The following is a 16,933-nucleotide window of genomic DNA, read 5'->3' as shown; positions in this document are numbered from 1 at the left end:
CAACTCATATACTTGTGCCTGTAGGGCTGAGATAGGTTGTCCATCCCACTTCCTCATATCCTTTCCATAGTCACAGAGGCAAAACCACAGGAGCGTAGCATGTTCTGTTTCTTTTGAGCCGGTCTCATAGAAGGGCATCTTCTCCTAACAGCTGTGATGTGGGTCCATGCAGGGGAAGAGTGGGATCTTTCCTCCATATCAGACAGTTTATCAGACAGTTTATCAAACAGTTTATCAGATAGTTTCTCATTTTTCTTGTACATTTTCTCAATCATTTTCTCATTTTACTCAGCCATTTTCTTGGTCGTTTTCTCAATCATCTTCTCATTTTGCTCGACCATTTTCTTGGTTGTTTTCTCGGTTTTCTCAGCCAGCTTTTCCACGGCTACCACAGTGTGGGGACAAGAGACATTGTCTTCATACTGTCGGACCCTGTTAGCCACCTCATTTACAGTTGGTGCATCAGCATCAGATCCTCCCCAGACCATTGTTGACAAAGTATGGTAATACATTGACAATGCACTGTGCACAAACTTCCTCAACATAGGTCGTTTGCATGGAATTTCATCAGGATCTACATTCACTAGCCAGTCACCAAAAATCACCTCTCGCACAGCCAGTTCTCTCAGGTACTTAATACCTTTCTCCATGGTGGTACATTTGCTTGGTCGGCATTCATAGAATCATAGAATGTTTTGGGTTAGAAGGGACCTTTAAAGGTCATCTAGTCCAACCCCCCTGCAGTAAGCAGGGACATCTTCAACTAGATCAGATTGCTCAGAGCCTCATCAAGCCTGGCCTTGAATGTCTCCAGGGATGGGGCCTCCACCACCTCTCTGGGCAACCTGTTCCAGTGTCTCACCACCCTCATCATTGTAAAGAACTTCTTCCTAATGTCTAATTTAAACCTACCCTGCTCTAGGTTAAAACCATTGCCCCTCATCCTATTGCTACATGCCCTTGCAAACAGTCCCTCCCCAGCTTTCTTATAGGCCCCCTTTAGGTACTGGAGGGCTGCTATAAGGTCTCCCTGGAGCCTTCTCTTCTCCAGGCTGAACAACCCCAACTCTCTCAGCCTGTCCTCATAGCATAGGTGCTCCAGCCCTCTGATCATCTTTGTGGCCCTCCTCTGGACCCGCTCCAACAGGTCCATGTCCTTCTTGTGCATTCAATATCATCCTTAAAGGGATACCTGCCCTTTATGGCTGATTGATTGCAGTCCCTTCCAGAGACTGAGAGTGTTTGTCTTTTTCCCAATCGCTTTATCAATACCTCCATCTCTGGACAGGTTTCCCCACTGCCTAGCTTCTCTACTGTCTAAGTCTATGGTATTGGCCTCATTATCCCAGCATCAGAGCAACCAGGTGATAAGTGGCTCACCTTCATGATGACTGAAGTCCTTCCTCATATTTTGCAAATCCTTCATAGAGAAGGATTTAACGATTATACTGTGTCTGATTCCTCCTCCTGTGTTGACGCTGCCCAAGAAGGACCCTCTCCCTGATCTGCTTTAGAAGGACCCTTTCCTTTGTCTGCTTTAGAAGGACACTCTCTTTGATCTTCATCAGAAGAACTCTTTCCCATGCTGTCTTGCTTGAGCTGGTCTTTGTCATAAGGAGCAGGGGAACGAGCTGACCTCCTTTTCTGCTTCCTGGTCACCGGGGCAACTTGTACCAGTTCTGATGGAGTTTGAGTAGCAGTGGTACTCATTGTCGAAGCAGCTGGAGTAGTGACGGTGCTCGTTGTGGAGGCTGGAATAGCTTGTGCCAGTGCCGGCTGTGGAGTGGCTTGTGGGATTTGAGTAGCAGCAGCGTATGTCATATAATATCTACTCCTGCACTGATTTTTTAATACCACCCCTGCAACATATTCAGGAGAATCCACAATAAAATCATGATTTTAGAAAAGTAACATTAATTTCCGAAACTCAAAAGGTTTCCATCCCCTAGCTCTGATAGTGTCAATTTCGCATAAGCCTTAAAGGGCAAAGTAAACTTTTCCAAGGTAAAATCAAAATTGTAATCATTAATAGAATCCATTATGTGATGCCCGAGATATTCAGGTAAAGTCATTATCCAGTTTATCATATTCTAGATCTGCATCCCAAACCACAGCAGAATAGCACGTTTAAACCACGGCATACAAATACAAAGAACAAATAAACTATACAACACATTCAGCAGGTTAAGCAGCACTGCATCAATTAACTTTAAACAAAGCTCTCTAAAGGCATGATATAGCATTTCGCTTAAGAACGACATGATGTGAGATGCCTGTTTTGATTTCCAACCCCGTAAGACTCTTGTAGAAAAAATCTGCACTGGTGAGGCCGCACCTCGAATACTGTGTTCGGTTTTGGGCCCCTCACTACAAGAAAGACATTGAGGTGCTGGAGCATGTCCAAAGAAGAGCAACAAAGCTGGTGAGGGGTCTGGAGAACAAGTCTTATGAGGAGCGGCTGAGGGAGCTGGTGTTGTTTAGTCTGGAGAAGAGGAGGCTGAGGGGAGACCTTGTCGCTCTCTACAACTACCTGAAAGGAGGCTGTAGAGGTGGGGGTTGGTCTCTTCTCCCAAGTAGCAAGCAGTAGGACAAGAGAAAACAGCCTCAGGTTGCACCAGGGGGGGTTTAAATTGGATATTAGGAAAAATTTCCTCACTGAAAGGGTTGTCAAGCATTGGAACAGCCTGCCCAGGGAAATGGTTAAGTCACTATCCCTGGAGGTGTAGACATGGCACTTAGGGACATGGTTTAGTGGTGGACTTGGCAGTGTTAGGTTTACAGTTGGACTCGATGATCTTAAGGGTCTTTTTCAACCTAAATGATTCTATGAAAGTCGGCACCAAATATGTTTTGGTCTGGTTTAACCTCTTTCATTACATGCTTAAAATAGCTTTCATTATTGCTCTTAATCAGAAATATTTAAATATTGATGCTAAAGAGAAAATGTTTCAGAAAAGTGTGCCCCCCAAGTATTTATGAGAGTTTATTCCTTTAATTTGCATATTAAAGGATCTTAGATATTGGTTTTATTTCTTCAGTCTTGCCAACCTGTAAAAAAAAACAAACAAAAAACCAAAAAACACCAAACAAAACAAAACAAAACAAACCCACAAAAACCAGCCCAAACCTAACATACGGTCTTTCTTGTTACTTTAAATATTCTTTTAATTGAGCTTAACACTTCAATAGAGAATAAACTATAAAGGTAAATCAGTAGCAGTATTACAAAAAGTCTTTCAGATTCTCTAATAATGTTCCAAAGTTATTGCTGTTTCTTTGAAATGTAGGAATTAAGTAGTTTGTACTTTTGCAGTTAGAAATTAAATGGATTAACTTTTCCAGCTGTATTAAACTCTTTTCATCAGGGAAAAAGCCCACAAACAAACATAAAAACCAACAGAGAACAGAGTTTAGATATATAGAGATATATACATGCACACCCCTCCCTCTGATGAAGCTGGGACAGTATTTCTAGTATTTCTACAGAAACCCGTGCTCTTGTTGGAGCGTTACCTGTATACAGTAGCAAAATTGATGGTCTTTTCTGTTTAGAAACATTCAAGACAGCATGGTATTTATTTCCTGTACAGGAACCCTGATGATAGTATGTCCATAGCTTTTAGGAAAACATAGCTGCAGTTCCCAGTGTCCAAAATTGTGGGCTTTTTTATCCCTCCCCTCCTTGGTTTTTGTGTCTTCCTGCCACTACTGTAGTATCTTACTTGATGGCTGATACTCCATCAGCTGCCCCAAGCAATGCTTGCGACAGCAAAGCTCCTGTCTGGCTCCACCCAGTAAGTCAAGCTGACTGATGCCTAGAAAGCCCATCACTTTGGTGTTCTTCTAGCTGCAGTCACGCTCCAAACTGTTTCCTAACACTGCCCCCTCTTACACAGCCAGGAGTTCTGTTTCTAACTGCACATCTGACCTTGTTCTAGTTCTGTCTGGTGCTTGTACCAGGCCTAACTTAATTGCCCACACTGTGATTTCCTGACCCTCAGTATTGTCCTGTGAGCTTGTCTGTCTCTTTGCTACTATAAATTCCTGCACATGCCTTTTCTTTGCAACTGATACTTAATTCAGTTCTTTTTATATAATCTGCCTTAACTTGGAGTGTCATGCTTCTTCCTGTCATCTATTGTAACATGTTCTGTTTTCTTTTTAACCTGTTCTTATTCACAGGTAATGTTATAAATGCTTGTTTTTAAACCAGACATTACAGATGTGAACTCGGTATAATAAGTGAACCTGCTTCTGTATGCATAAAATTGTAACAACTTTATTAATGTTTGTGCTTGCAAATTCTACATGCAAAAGATGAACTGACACTTGTAAATGGGAAGCTGCCTAGTTGCCTAAACAGAAATACAAAGTGTATTTGAGAGCTAGTTATTGTCCATATATACAAATACATGAAGTTGCACAATGGTTTTATGAAGTATTTGACAAATCGGTATTTCTTGCCACTTTTGTACTGATATTGTAGAATAAACTTTTCAACCAGCTGTTAGTTCTATATATTCTTTTGACAGTTAAAAGTAATAAGTTTGGGTTTGTTTGTCTTGGTTTTGTTTCCATTTTATGGTTTTATTGTAAGTTAAATTAGCTGGGTTAAATTAGCTTGTCTGAGATAGGCTTTGTAATTTTTATTTTTCTAATTCTTAGTGCTGTTTGCTAAATGTGATATTATACACTGTAAATTGATATTTGAAATTTATATTTTATAGATGACATTTTATGTCTCTACAGGAGATCTGTATTGCAAAGCATAATGAAAAGATCCAGCAACATCACCAGAGTGAGGAGGAATACAAAATGCACCATACTGCTCAGCTAGTAAGTTTGATTTTTCTCCTGTTGAGTTTAGCCTTTAGTTAATAGCTTGTATTCCTCATTACACATTAATTAGTAGAGCATTCGGAGTGCTAGCTGTTTTAAAAAGATGGTGTGTATCCTTGACCTTTGGACCATGGATTTCTGTATTATATTATGCTGTTAAGGGGGACTATATAGCTGTGTTAGGATGACATTAAACCCAAGCAAATAAAAACGTTCATGAATACTAGGTTCACAGTCTAAGTGATTACTGCTAGGGTTAGGCTGCATGCAGTTTGTTATCATGTGCACATAGATGATTACAGACATCTCTGAGTACAGTGTCAGATATGCTGGAATGAGTAAAGAAACCATACACATTTATTCTTGAATCTTAATAAGCTTGTTCGGTATTGTTCTTTTCTCTACAAAAGAAATCACTTGAATTGTGTTGTACAAAGTATGTAGTTCAGCTGTATGTATGCATTATACATTTTTAATGTTGATACATTTGTTCAGGAAGTCACAGAATCACAGAATGGTAGGGGTTGGAAGGGACCTCTGGAGATCATCTAGTCCAACCCCCCTGCCAGAGCAGGGTCACCTAGAGCAGGTTGCACAGGAATGCATCCAGGCGGGTTTTGAATGTCTCCAGAGACGGAGACTCCACCACCTCTCTGGGCAGCCTGTTCCAGTGCTCTGCCACCCTCAAAGTAAAGAAGTTCCTCCTCATGTTTAGGTGGAACTTCCTATGTCCAAGTTTGTGCCTGTTACCTCTTGTCCTGTCGCCGGGCACCACTGAAAAGAGCCTGGCCCCATCCTCCTGACACCCACCCTTTAAGTATTTATAAGCATTGATAAGGTCCCCCCTCAGCCATCTTTTTTCCAGACTGAAAAGACCCAAATCCTTCAGCCTTTCTTCATAAGAGAGGTGTTCCAGTCCCCTCATCATCTTGGTAGCCCTCTGCTGCACCCTCTCCAGCAGTTCCCTGTCCTTCTTGAACTGGGAAGCCCAGAACTGGACACAGTACTCCAGGTGTGGCCTCACCAGGGCAGAGTAGAGGGGGAGGATGACCTCCCTCCACCTGCTGGCCACACTCTTCTTGATGCAGCCCAGGATGCCATTGGCCTTCTTGGCCACAAGGGCACATTGCTGGCTCATGGTCATCCTGTTGTCCACCAGGACTCCCAGGTCTCTTTCCACTGAGCTGCTCTCCAGCAGGTCAGCCCCCAACCTGTACTGGTGCAGGGGGTTATTCCTCCCCAGGTGCAGCACCCTACACTTGCCCTTGTTGAGTTTCATAAGGTTCCTCTCTGCCCAACTCTCCAGCCTGTCCAGGTCTCTCTGTATGGTGGCACAGCCTTCTGGTGTGACAGCCACCCCTCCCAGCTTTGTGTCATCAGCAAACTTGCTGAGGGTGCCCCCTCTATCCCCTCATCCAGGTCATTGATGAATATATTGAAGAGGACTGGACCCAGTACTGACCCCTGGGGAACACCACTCGTCACTGACCTCCAACTAGCCTCTGTGCCCCTAATCACAACCCTCTGAGCTCTCTCTTTCAACCAGTTATCTATCCACCTTACTGTCCATTCATCAAGCCCACTCTTCCTAAGCTTCCCTATGAGGATGCTGTGGGAGATAGTGTCGAAAGCCTTGCTGAAGTCAAGGTAGACCACATCCACTGCCCTCCCCTCAATCTCTCCATCCAGTCATGCCATCATAGAAGGCTAGCAGATTAGTCAGACATGATTTCTCCTTGGTGAATCCATGTTGAGTACTCCTGATAGCTTTCTTTTCCTCCACATGCCTTGAGATGATGCCCAGAACGAGCTGTTCCATCATCTTTCCAGGGATGGAGGTGAGGCTGACCGGCCTGTAGTTCCCTGGGTCCTCCTTCTTGCCCTTTTTGAAGACCGGAGTGGCTTTCCTCCAGTCCTCAGGCACCTCGCCTGCTGGTGTCAGTGTTGCGAGAAAAGGGACAAAGCGGTTTTAGCAGAAGATAAACCCCCTTGCGTTCTAACACTCCTCACCGAGGTGGGAGGCTAGGTGCGGCTAGGTTTAAATTCTGAGGGATGCCCAATTCAGCACTATCAGTCCAATCGCGTTTAATATGTATTAAACTGTTACGATTTGGATACACTAATAGTGGACTGCACCTTCAGTCTAGCTGTGCTCATGAACTAGCACGACCACTCTCGAGTCTTTGGTCGCATTCAGTGAGAAACCGAAATGACTAGCTACTTAAACAGTGCAGTTTATTTAAACAACAGGTATATAGGTTCTTAGGATTGCCGGTGATAAATACACTGTCTGCAAAGCACATGCAAATAAAGATATTGTTAAGTATAGAAAACGTGCGACAAAGTTATAAACGATACAGCCTGGCTATAAATGTAGGAGAGAGATTCTCTAGAGAGATTTCTAAGTTTCCCGAGGAAGCACTCGGTGTAATCGAAGTCTTACCCAAAGGCGTCCCTATGGAGGGGAAGAAAGGCTCAGTCCGTCGACCGATCCCAGAAGCCAGTGATGGAGTTCTCGACTTGTTTGCGATGGTGTCTTCCCTGGGTGTCCCCCCTCTCTTGGGCTATTTTTATATTATTTGTTATCTTCAAGGTGGCGTTTGAGTGACTTTAGTCATACATACTTTTATCATGATTGGTGTAAATTTCTCTCGCTTCACAATTAAAGGTATAGTTTATGAGAAATTCAGGGCGCAGACTCAAGAAGGAGTGGTCGCACCTTGTAGGCAGGTAGCCTTCGGGATGGAGGTGTGTTTTGGTATTATAATGACATTATAATGAGCAAAGTTCACACAAAGGACAGCATTTCATCAAAATTTGACAAAATGTTGGCTCAGGGTAGCGAGTAGGCAGCTTATCTGTTCCACAGTAAGCTAGTTAGGCGGCTTATCTGTTTCATGGTATCATCCCATTCCTGTATCTGCTATACATCATAAGGTAAGGCTGCAGAATAATTACCTTCCATCCTGTACCTCATGTAGCTTTGCAAGCATCCTTGTACAGGGAACCGCAGATGTTGCATTCTTCGCATGCCAGCTGCGGCTATTTTCTACCTCAGAAGGCTCTTGATTTTATACTTTTCCTTAATGTGTGAACAATGCTGTACTTTTGTATTTTTGGCCAATTTAGTAATTATTCCACAGTCAGTTGCATAATTTATTTTATGAAAAGCATACTTGTGAAAGACTGCATGTATTGGCATAATCTTTCAGGAAGTTAGAAAAATAGATTTTTTTTTTCAGTTCTTACAATAAGGCAAAGGAATTTGCTATGTGGATTGCAGTCCATTTATCACTCTTAAACTAAGATGACAAAGCTGAAGGACTTTTTTGTCTCTGAAACACTACAGGGCTTTTTTGTTATTTACTTCATGGAGTTGCCCGCTTGCACTTTATAAAGAAGCTTATGCTAATTTTTTTGTCTTTTATCTGTTAATAATTTGACTGAAAATTTCTGCTATTATTATAAAATAGGTTTTCAGCCACTGGTTTTCATGAAGAATTTTGAAAAGATAACCTCAAAGGTTTCCAAACCTGAAACCAAATAAGAATTGTAATTTCACTATTCTTATTTAAAAACAAAAAAAAAACCAACAACCCCAAAACAAAAACACCCCACTCCCCCCCACCCCCCCAACAATCAAACCTAAACCAAACAAAAAAACCCTTGAGTTTGAGATGGATTCAGGAAAAGTTTGACCTGATTGCATATGAAACATGCATGTGTGGTGATAGGAGATCTATCCTTTCTTCTTGCTATAATCTTTTCTTTCTGCTTCTGTTTTAACTTCTTTGCCCCATTGCTCAGTTATTTTCTTTTCACCACATGCTTCTAGTCCTCTTCCTTTCCTGTTTCCTGTCTTTATCATTTTTCAGACATGTCCTTCTCTTTCCCTCCCTAATGCATCTATACTTATCTCGCTTAAAATCACGAGTTGGTCCTTAATAAAGGACATCATTTTTTTCAATTATGATGATCATCATCTTTTAAAAGTAATACTTAATGCTGTGAGTCTTTTAAGAATTAAAGCTCCTGTTTCTGCTCAGGAGGTTTTCTTTATAGTTACCTATTCTATCACTTTTCTTGATAACTTATCATAGAATGGCTTCGGTTAGAAGGGACCTTAAAGATCATCTAGTTCCAAACCCCTGCCATGGGCAGGGACACCTCCCACTAGACCAGGCTGCTCAAAGCCTCATCCAGCCTGGCTTTGAACACTTCCAGGGATGGGGCATCCACAACCTCCCTGGGCAACCTGTTCCAGTGCCTCACCACTCTCACAGTGAAAAATTTCTTCCTGATATCCAATCTAAATCTCCCCTCTTTCAGTTTAAAACCATTACCCCTCGTCCTATCACTACACTCCCTGATAAAGAGTCCCTCCCCATCTTTCCTGTAGGCCCCCTTCAGGTACTGGAAGGCTGCTATAAGGTCTCCCCAGAGCCTTCTCTTCTCCAGGCTGAACAACCCCAACTCTCTCAGCCTGTCCTCATAGGAGAGGTGCTCCAGCCCTCTGATCATTTTTGTGATCCTCCGCTGGACCCGTTCCAACAGGTCCATGTCCTTCTTGTGCTGAGGGTTCCAGTGCTGGACACAGTACTCCAGGTGGGGTCTGACCAGAGCGGAGTAGAGGGGCAGAATCACCTCCCTCGACCTGCTGACCACGCTGCTTTTGATGCAGCTCAGGAATGTGGTTGGCTTTCTGGGCTGCAAGCGCACCTTGCCTGTTCATGTTGAGCTTCTCATCCACCAGCACCCCCAAGTCCTTCTCCTCAGGGCTGCTCTCAAGCCATTCTCTGCCCAGCCTGTATTTTTGCCTAGGATTGCCATGACCCAGGTGCAGGACGTTATACTTGGCCCTGTTGAACTTCATAAGGTTGGCATGGGCCTACTTCTCCAGCCTGTCAAGGTCCCTCTGGATGGCATCCCTTCCCTCCAGCATGTCAACCACACCACATAGCTTGGTGTCATCGGCAGACTTGTTGAGGGTGCACTCAGTCCCACTGTCCATGTCACCAACAAAGATGTTAAACAGCACTGGTCCCAGTACTGACCCCTGAGGAACACCACTCATCACTGGTTTCCATGTGGACATTGAGCTATTGACTGCAACCCTTTGAGTGTGGCCATCTAGCCAGTTCCTTATCCACCGAGTGGTCCATCCATCAAATCCATGCCTTTCCAATTTAGAGACCAGGATGTCATGCGGGACAGTGTCAAACGCTTTGCTTAAGTCCAGATAAATGACGTCTGTTACTCTCCCCTTAACTACCAATGCTGTGGCAACATCGTAGAAGGCCACCAACTTTGTCAGGCATGACTTGTCCTTGGTGAAGCCGTGTTGGCTGTCACCAGTCACCTCCTTATATTCCATGTGCCTTAGCAGAGATTCCAGGAGAATCTGCTCCACGACCTTGCCAGGCACAGAGGTGAGACTGACCGGCCTGTAGTTCCCCTTTTTTCCCTTTTTGAAAATGGGGGTTATGTTTCCCCTTTTCCAGTCAGCGGGAACTTCACCAGACTGCCACGACTTCTCAAATATCATGGAAAGCGGCTTAGCAACTTCATCTGCCAGCTCCCTCAGGACCCGTGGAAGGATTTCATCTGGTCCCATGGACCTTCAGGTTCCTCAGATGGTCCCAAACCTGATCTTCTACAGTGGGCGGTTCTTCATTCTCATAGACCCTGCCTTTGCATCCTGCAACTTGGGCGGTGTGGTTGGAGACCTTGCCGGTGAAGACCGAGGCAAAAAAGTCATTCAGTACCTCAGCCTTCTCCATATCCTGGGTGACCAGATCTCCTGTCTCCTTCCGGACAGGGCCCACATCTTCCCTAGTCTTGCCTTTACCCATGACATACTTACAGAAGTTTTTCTTTTTGCCCTTGATGTCCTTGGCCAGATTTAATTCTATCTATCTGGGCTTTAGCTTGCCTAATCTGGTTCCTGGTCACTCAGACAGTTTCTCTGTATTCCGCCCAGTCAACCCGTCCTTGCTTCCACCCTCTGTAGGCCTCCTTTTTGCTTTTGAGCTTGTCCAGGAGCTCCTCGTTCATCCATGCAGGCCTCCTGGCATTTTTGCCCGACTTCTTCTTTCCCACTCCTGAGCTTGGAGGAGGTGATCCCTGAATACTAACCAGCTCTCTGGGGCCCTTCTTCCCTCCAGTGCTTTTTCCCATGTTATCCTGCCAAGCAGGTCCCTCAAGAGGCCAAAGTCTGCTCTCCTGAAGTCCAGGGTAGTGTGCTTGCTGCGTGCCCTCTTCGCTGCCCAAAGGATCTTGAATTCTACTATTTCATGATCACTGCAGCCGAGGCTACCCTTGAGCTTGACACTCAGCACCAGCCCCTCCTTGTTGGTAAGGACAAGGTCCAGCATAGTTCTTCTCCTTGTTGGCTCCTCTACCATTTGAAGAAGAAAGTTGTCATCGACACATTCCAAGAACTTCCTGGATTTCTTGTGCCCTGCTCTGTGTTGTCCTTCCAACAGATATCAGGGTGGTTGAAGTCCCCCATGAGGACCAGGGTCTGTGAACGTGATGCTGCTCTTATCTGTCTATGGAGGGCCTCATTGGCTCTGTCGTCCTGGTCGGGTGGCCTGTAGCAGACCCCTACCATAATGTCACCTGCCCCTGCATGTCCTTTAATCCTGACCCATAAGCTCTCTGTTGGGTCTTCATCCATCCCCAGGTGGAGCTCCATGCACTCCAGCTGTTCACTGACATAGAGGGCAATGCCCCCTCCTCATCTCCCCTGCCTGTCCTTCCTGAAGAGTCTGTATCCTTCCATTCCAACGCTCCAATCATAAGAACCATCCCACCACGTCTCTGTGATGCCAATAAGATCATAGCCCTGGAGGTGTGCGCACATCTCTAACTCCTCTCGCTTGTTTCCCATGCTGCGTGTATTTGCATAAAGGCACTTCAGATGGGCGCCCAATGAAACTGACTTACTGGCTGGAGTGGCTGCATTTCCTTCATGCTGCTCTTCAGGTGGTCTTCCTCTGGGGTGTTTTATCTGTTACTCCCCAGTTTCTATTGCTTCAGGAGCCCCTGGCTCGTCCCCATAAGACTTCGAGTGTGCTGCAGCGTACCCAGCACATCTCGGAGCAACAGGTTAAGGGCCTTCACTAGTGACCCACCCCTCAGACCTTGGAGCATCGTCCCTTGGCTTGTCACGAGCAAGCCAGGTAGCATCCCCCTCCCCCAACAAGCCTAGTTTAAAGCTTGGTCAATGAGCCCCACTAGCTCATGAGCAAATACCCTCTTCCCCCTTTCAGAAAGACGAACCCCATCCGACACCAACAAGCCTGGTACCGTGTAGGCCATCCCATTGTCAAAAAACCCCAAATTGTGGCAGTGACACCAGCCATGGAGCCATGTATTGACAGACTGCACATGTCTGTTTCTTACAGTGTCCCTGCCTGTAACTGGGAGAACAGAAGAAAAGATAACCTGTGCCCCAAACTCCCTTATTAACCTTCCCAAGGCCTGAAGTCTATTTTGATTGTTCTTGGGCTATGTGTTGCCACCTCGTCACCACCCACATGAAAGAGCAACAGCGGGTAGCAGTCCGAGGGCCGAACCAGGCTGGGAAGTTTTCGAGTGACATCCCTGACCCAGGCCCCAGGGAGGCAGCATACTTCCCTAAGAAGAGGGTCTGCCCAGCATATTGGGCCTTCTGTTCTCCTCATAATGGAGTTTCCTACTACTATAACCCGCCTCTTCTTCCTTGTAGAGGCAGTTTTTAAACTGGGGGTAGGCCTTTCTGGTCCTGGCATCTCTTCTGGTGTAGCCAAACCATTTTCCATGCCATCCATGGGTTGGCCTACCTCCTCAAGAGCCTCATACCTATTTTACGGAGTCACCTGGTTAGGGGATGTGGGCAAGGAGGGAGTTCGCTTGCCTCCCCTAGTACGGACTAGCCTCCACTCACTAGCCTCCTTTTGTCCACTGCCTTCAGTCTGGCAGGGGGAAGGTACCAGATTTCCTTCAGTTTGGGGTTTTTTCCATGGCTCTTCTGGTTTTTTCCTCAGGAAGGTCAGAGCCTGATTCCACCAGTCTATTTCTTTCTCACTCTCCCTGATGCTCCGCAGCTTTTCTACTTCCTCTTTTAGCTCTGCTACCAGGCTGAGAAGATCATCTACCTGGTCAAATCTCACGTAGCTGTCACCTCTTCTACCATCCACTAGCTGTGACAGGTTAAGGCACTCCCTGCAGTCAGAGACCTGGGTGTCTGCATGCTTCCACAGGAGCTCAGTTTGTATGGCTAAGTCTGCTCTAGCAAGTGCAGAAGACGCAGGAAGCAGCATCTTTCGGGTAGAGACCATGGCTGAGCTTCCCTGCCGAGCTTTCTGGGCCCTTCCCGCGCAAACTGCCGCGCCACACCCTAGTCGCTCGTGCTCCCTGGGGCCGCCTTTTAAGGGGGTGGGAGCTGGCCGCTGCTGCTGCAGGCTCCGCTCCTGCCTCGTCAGCCACTCTCGCATGAGCTGCGGGTCCCCTGCGGGTCCCAGCCGCTGCCCGGGCTTGTCCCGGCCTCAGAAAAGCTCAGGAAAAGCCCTTTTTCGCCGCGATCGCCCGGCTCCGCTGCGGACATGCTAGCACCGGCGCTGTTTATCTCGGCGAGTGACCACTCAGTGAGTGTTTGTCTGGGTGATAACTTCTGAAGTTATACATACAGTGACTTTTGCCATCTGATAACTAGTGTCCACTTTCAGTAAATTTGACTGTAGTATTTTGTTTCAAAGATGTAGTAATTTCTGTGATTCTGTAATTTTGCTGAAGTTTTGTGAAAATGGATGACTATTTAAAGGAGGTAGATCCAAATGTGTGTTTTCACTGAGGTAAGATCCCCAAACAAGAGAAAATATAACTGTCTTAGCTGCAGGGAAGAGCTTCAAACCTTTATTTAAAGATTACAGAAAATCAAGCTGGATTAAATAATGATCACTTAATTAATTATGAAACTTTAGTTTACTAGTGTAAATTATAATGAAAATGTTTACTTAACTTGCTCAATATTGTCTTCAAAACTTTGTGGCACTGAGTTTTGTGATTTCTTGTACTGTAAAAACTTTATGACTTGTTTTAAATGTGTAACATTGCAATTTGAACTGTCATTTTGGTTTTGGAATGAGAGAAAATGGATACTGGTTTGTTGTCTGGCTAATTTATACAATTTAAAATCTATGGGATTTTTTTTCAGTATAATATTCTGTTACATCTCTAGTTACTTATCATCTTTCAAGGTAAAAAGTTCCAGTCTTCAAGCGCTCCAGTTCCAGATTGAAATCTTTCTTTACTGAGCTTTGCATTTCTTCAAAGTTATAAAACATGAAATGCATAATAGTTTTTTTAAGACAATATTTTTTTGAAGACAAAGGCAAAGTTTTGAAAGTCAGAAATGTGTTTATTTGAGAAATAGATTGTTAGGTAATTCTTAACAATTAGTAGAAGAGTTATTTTAATTCAGTTGTTTTTTTTTATGATGCTAACCATAGCACTGGATGTAATATTTACATGTTTTCCATATATTTTCTTAGAAGCGAGATCAACTACAAGATGAAGAGGAAAGAAAGAACTCCTGGGTTAGTCAGGAACGACAGAAAACACTGGACAGACTTCGCACATTTAAACAGGTAACAGAAGAAGAGTTGCTCTTTTCCACTAATTTCTTTTGCGAAAGAAATTTTCACTCATTCCAGGACTACACTATGCTATTAGCTATTCTCTGTCATTTTATAGTTAACTGTTCTTTGGAAAATTTACAACAAAATATGGCATTGGTGGAAGCAAATTTCTCTGGCTGTTGCGTTCCCAGTGTTGTAATAAGCTTCTGTTCACTGTCACATCTACACATTGTGACAAGATACATAGCAAACTTTCCAAAAAGAAGTATAATCTAAATGGTATTTCCCACAAAGACTATTATCATCTGACATACCCCCACTACCACTGATTGCAATAACATCTGCCAATACCTACCCCTTCCTATTACAATGTAAGTATCAGAAAATGGATAGAAGATGGAATGAAGGGGAGAGAATAAGGAGAGGGATAAAAGTGCAAGAAAACAGAGACTGTATTAATTGTTGAAGACTTTTTTTGGCTTGTTTTGCTGAATACATAAAAAATATAGATATGAGAAATTTCTTTACTGGAAAGCTGTCTGCTTAGCAGTACGCTCTTCATATCCTTATTGTTTGCAAGGCTTTTGAATTGCATAGCTTCTGTAAATTAAAGCAAATTTACTTATTTAAACCAGCACCTGTTAATGAACTGACTGTATGTATGAGCATGTTTATATTGATTATGATCTCTATTGCTTTAGGCCTGCCACATTTGTCTAAAATGTTTTAGACCTGCATTTCAGAAGTAGTTTTTACTTTTGCATAAAAATGGCTATGGATGAAGCTAATTTGAAAAGACAGATATTGAAGCATCAAATTTAAGAACTAAATTAAAAACACTTTGGAAATTCTCAAAATGTTTGTTATTTTCAAGAGATACCTTTTTAAGCAGTATGATTCACATCTAAGGCCAGCATATAAGGTCAGAGAGGACTTTGCTGCAGAGAGCACCACTGACGAGTTTTAGAAAAGGGAAGCAAGAGGAAATTTTGAATTTTAGTTTTCGGAAAAAACAGTTTCAAATGTACAATTTGGTTCTTAGTGAAATCCTAACTTTAACTCATATGTATCCCTGACTAGGCCAATCACATGTAAATTATGGCTTAACCAAGAATAAAAATTAAGAAACGGACCATTTTTGCATAAAGGTGAGACTGTATTTGCTTTGTTTTTATGCCCAGAGCAAAATGAATGAAAATAGTAGATGAGTTCTACTTGTCAGAAAGGCAAACCCTAATGATGAGCACTTAGTATCTAAAATAGTGTGTTGCATGTACTTATCTAATTGTAAATAACTTCTTCACTTTAGCAGTACCCTGGGCAAGTAATACTTAAATCAACCAGACTACGACTGGCTCATGCAAGAAGAAAATGTGCAGCCAGCTCAGTGTCCTGTGTAGATCAGCCTCAATCTTTGCCAGCAACCATACAAATCCAAGAGAAAAGTGAGGAGTTAGAATTGGAAAATGCAGTTCAGCCTTTGCAAGTGCAGGAATCCACAAGCTTAAAACAACTTCAAGATATCTCGTTACCTCCCAATGGTGTTACCTCTGAACTGCCTCATGTTAGTACTTCTCCGCTCACCAGTAATGAGCTTCAACCAGAGACTGTTACTGTAGTACCACTTCCACCCCCTTTGCCTCCACCACCTCCACTTCCAATTTTGCCCTCCAAGGAAGATGACACCAAATCCTTAGAGAAAAGTGACAGCTTTGTTAAATGTCAGAGTGAGGAGAAGGGAGTCCAGCACTCTTCTAGTGTCCCAACAGCACATCTGTTTGACAGCAGTCAGCTAGTCAATGCCAAGAAGAAGCTTAAGAAGACCAGTGATCTAGAGGGTTTACACAGGAGGAGAGGTAATGTTTTCATTTCTGTGTTTTTAATTGTAATGCACATCAGTTCCTCTTTTGAATTGCTATATAGAGAAGTGTATTCTGTGAATTATTTATTATTATTTATAATTATTAATGGGAAAGTTGTTAAATCATTTTCAGTTGACAAATGTTGACGACTCAAGCAAACGTTAGGACCTGTATGACAGCGTGTGGTATAATTGTTCAGTTAGACAGAAAACACTTGTGAAACTGATCCTCTGATATACCATGTTAGACTAGCTGGAAAATGGAGCTAAATGTTGACCAAAAGATTCTTTTTTCCTGTCTTGTTTACAGCTAGCACTGCAAATATTATATGCTTCACCCGAGGGTGCAATGTTTTTTTAAATAACAGAATTTTACATAATTTATGACCTAGTAAAATGAATACTTGTCTTGGGACATAGGAAACCATGAGACTGCTTTCTTCAAGGTTTCTTCAAATTTTCATACAAAAATCCGCAAACTCTCAAGTCCCCTTGAGAGCCGACTAAGAATATATACATTTAACTACAATTGAGAATTAAATCTATAATCATTCATCAAAGCATGTTAATACATAGTTAAAAGATCAAAAACTTCTTTGGAAACTGAGGC

General features: G+C 43.4%; 1 protein-coding gene across 2 annotated transcripts in view; it reads left to right on the top strand.

Annotated features, from left to right (window-relative positions):
- The window catches only part of LOC141735628 (junction-mediating and -regulatory protein-like), a 127,587-nt gene that overhangs the window by 96,780 nt on the left and 13,874 nt on the right, over window positions 1–16,933 (top strand). Inside the window, exons 7-9 of one of the 2 annotated variants that reach the window (XM_074568677.1) lie at window positions 4,750–4,836; window positions 14,376–14,471; window positions 15,775–16,318. In XM_074568677.1, coding sequence (XP_074424778.1) covers window positions 4,750–4,836; window positions 14,376–14,471; window positions 15,775–16,318 — 727 coding nt within the window. Of the gene's footprint in view, window positions 1–4,749; window positions 4,837–14,375; window positions 14,472–15,771; window positions 16,319–16,933 lie in introns of both variants that reach the window. The other variant, XM_074568676.1, reaches the window with a different exon arrangement.

Source organism: Larus michahellis, chromosome W (genome assembly GCF_964199755.1).
Source record: "Larus michahellis chromosome W, bLarMic1.1, whole genome shotgun sequence".
NCBI classification, from domain to species: Eukaryota; Metazoa; Chordata; class Aves; order Charadriiformes; family Laridae; genus Larus; species Larus michahellis.
Note: the sequence above shows the minus strand (reverse complement) of the source record. Positions and strands in the feature narration are given on the sequence as shown.